Source organism: Limulus polyphemus, unplaced genomic scaffold (genome assembly GCF_000517525.1).
Source record: "Limulus polyphemus unplaced genomic scaffold, Limulus_polyphemus-2.1.2 Scaffold6683, whole genome shotgun sequence".
NCBI classification, from domain to species: Eukaryota; Metazoa; Arthropoda; class Merostomata; order Xiphosura; family Limulidae; genus Limulus; species Limulus polyphemus.
In genome coordinates this window covers 34,513-36,774 of record NW_013672293.1, presented here as the reverse complement: position 1 = coordinate 36,774, position 2,262 = coordinate 34,513, and the positions used below count along the sequence as shown (strand labels likewise).

The following is a 2,262-nucleotide window of genomic DNA, read 5'->3' as shown; positions in this document are numbered from 1 at the left end:
TTGTAACTACATTGACAGTGCTGAGAGCAGGGTAAAGAGAAACTATGTTTGTGTTATAACATGCATCCTGCTCTCAGCACTGTCGTAAGGAGAAACTATGTTTGTGTTATAACATACATCCTGCTCTCAGCACTAGCAGTAATTTATTACAACAATGAAATTTTCGGACAAAAAAATGAAACATGTTTCCCACAAATTAATAAATCTTAGCCCAAATACCTCAGCTGTAGGTCTGTCAACTTCTAAAAATCAGGTTTTGATACTAGTGGGGCACAACACAGATAGCCCATCGAGCTTCTTTGTAACAAACAAACAATAAATCGTCACAAGATTAAAAGAAATGAAAGACTGCAACGTTTCGCTCGGTTAACTCAACAACCTTCGTCGGCTTGAGTTACTTTTAAAGTAAGTTTTGTTTTATGCTGTTGGTATAAAGAGATTACCATTTCCTGTTCTGTTTGACTGGATATGAACCAAGTAATTATTGTGTACTATTGCTTACAGTACCTTGTTATAAGTAAGTGACTAAATCTTTCATAAAATTATACATCTTTCAACTTCATGTTTGTTTTAAGTCTGCATCTTAAGGTTATTGTTCTCTCTCTACAGCTAAGAGCTTCATATTTCTTTAATAATTCATTGTAATATTTATAAAATACTTGAGTAGGAATGTTGAAAAGTTTTATGTCTATAACTTTTTTTTTCTACAGGCTGGATTGATTCTCGGCTATAGTCTGCTGTTTGGTAATCAGATGCTGTTGGCTTCTTTTTATCCAACTGCTCTTATAACCTGTTTTGTAAGTATTTCTGTGGTATAAAACAAAACCATGAATGTTTGAAAGCAAGGGTCTGTTATTCCTTTGTTGTACCCCACAAAGGACAGAAAACTATGACATTACTGCGGATATCTCTTCATCTTTTAGTGTTAGTGCATCATTTTCTGAGTTATTTTCCTGTATTCACTTTTATACCAGTGTTCAGTGATCACGTTACCATTTGAAATTTTCTCTAATGAGTGTCTTCCAGATGTGTGTATATCTCCTTCACCAGCGATGACCTGAGTGTTTCATATCTATGGCTATATTTATTTATGTCGGGGATCGAGGCTTCAAAGAACAATACGCTTTTCCTGTATCTTTTAAAAAATAACTCGAGTCATCCAGATATCATACCTTTTTTCAGTAATGTGCAGAGAACATTAAAATGGCACAGACACATTGACAAAAAGGAACACTTTTCAAGCATTGTAAGGCAAGCCTTTTTCGGGGGAAAGGGTTAGAAGAGACTATAGGAATTATGGGTCATCTCTTTATTTCTATAAACACATTAAATCTAAAAGTAGACAGTGAATTCTTGTGTATTAACACTTAATTATCTTTTTTACTGTAAAGACCTATGAGTCCTATGTGACATTCATATTAAAACTGAAATTTTTTCTCAATAACTCACAGCAAGCAAAGTGTGAAGTTAGACGTACCTTTTAGTAGTTGACAATTTTTATGACTGAGAAAAAAAGGCACTTTTGAGGCATAAGAATAGGAAGGCAGGGGCTTTAGCCCATTCAGCCACCCTCCCTGTGTATATAACTGTTTGTTTTGTTTTTTTTACATCATACACACAGTGAAATATTTCACACAAGAGTTAAAATGAAAGAAAAAAATTAATTTGAAAATCAAAAATATTTTAGTTTGTCATTTTTTGATTTGCTAAACAATTATTTCATTTAATTAAAAAGCAGCAAATTTTGTTCATCAATTATTGGCCAATCGGCGTAAATAGAGGACTGATTGTTTTGGAAAATCTGTATTTCAGTAGTTAGATAATATAAATAATTTTAGGCTACTGTTTCACAGCATTAAACTATGATATGGTTTTAGAGCAGGTGTTTAGAAAATCACAAATAACTAACAATAACCAGTAATTTGAACAGTTCAGTGAAAAGAGAAATTTTATAAGTCATAAATTTGGGGAATTCACATACGTGGCTTAGACTTGAATTATACGGGAAAAAATCTGAAAAATAATAATACGGAAAAAAATCTGGAATAATATGGGAAAAAATGCAAAAATAGTACGGGAAAAAATGCAAAAATAGTACGGGAAAAAATTTGAAACATAATACAGGAAAAAATCTGAAAAGGTAATACGGGAAAAATCTGAAAAGGTAATACGGGAAAAATCTGAAAAAGTAATACAGGAAAATCTGAAAAGTAATACAGGAAAATCTGAAAAGTAATACGGGAAAATCTGAAAAGTAATAAT

General features: G+C 32.2%; 1 protein-coding gene across 1 annotated transcript in view; it reads left to right on the top strand.

Moving 5' to 3' along the window:
• Window positions 1-2,262, top strand: part of LOC106473967 (probable C-mannosyltransferase DPY19L1) — a gene marked incomplete at its 5' end in the record, with an annotated part of 31,893 nt that overhangs the window by 11,149 nt on the left and 18,482 nt on the right. The window contains one exon of the mRNA XM_013934656.2: window positions 711-797. Coding sequence (XP_013790110.2) covers window positions 711-797 — 87 coding nt within the window. The remainder of the gene's footprint in view (window positions 1-710; window positions 798-2,262) is intronic.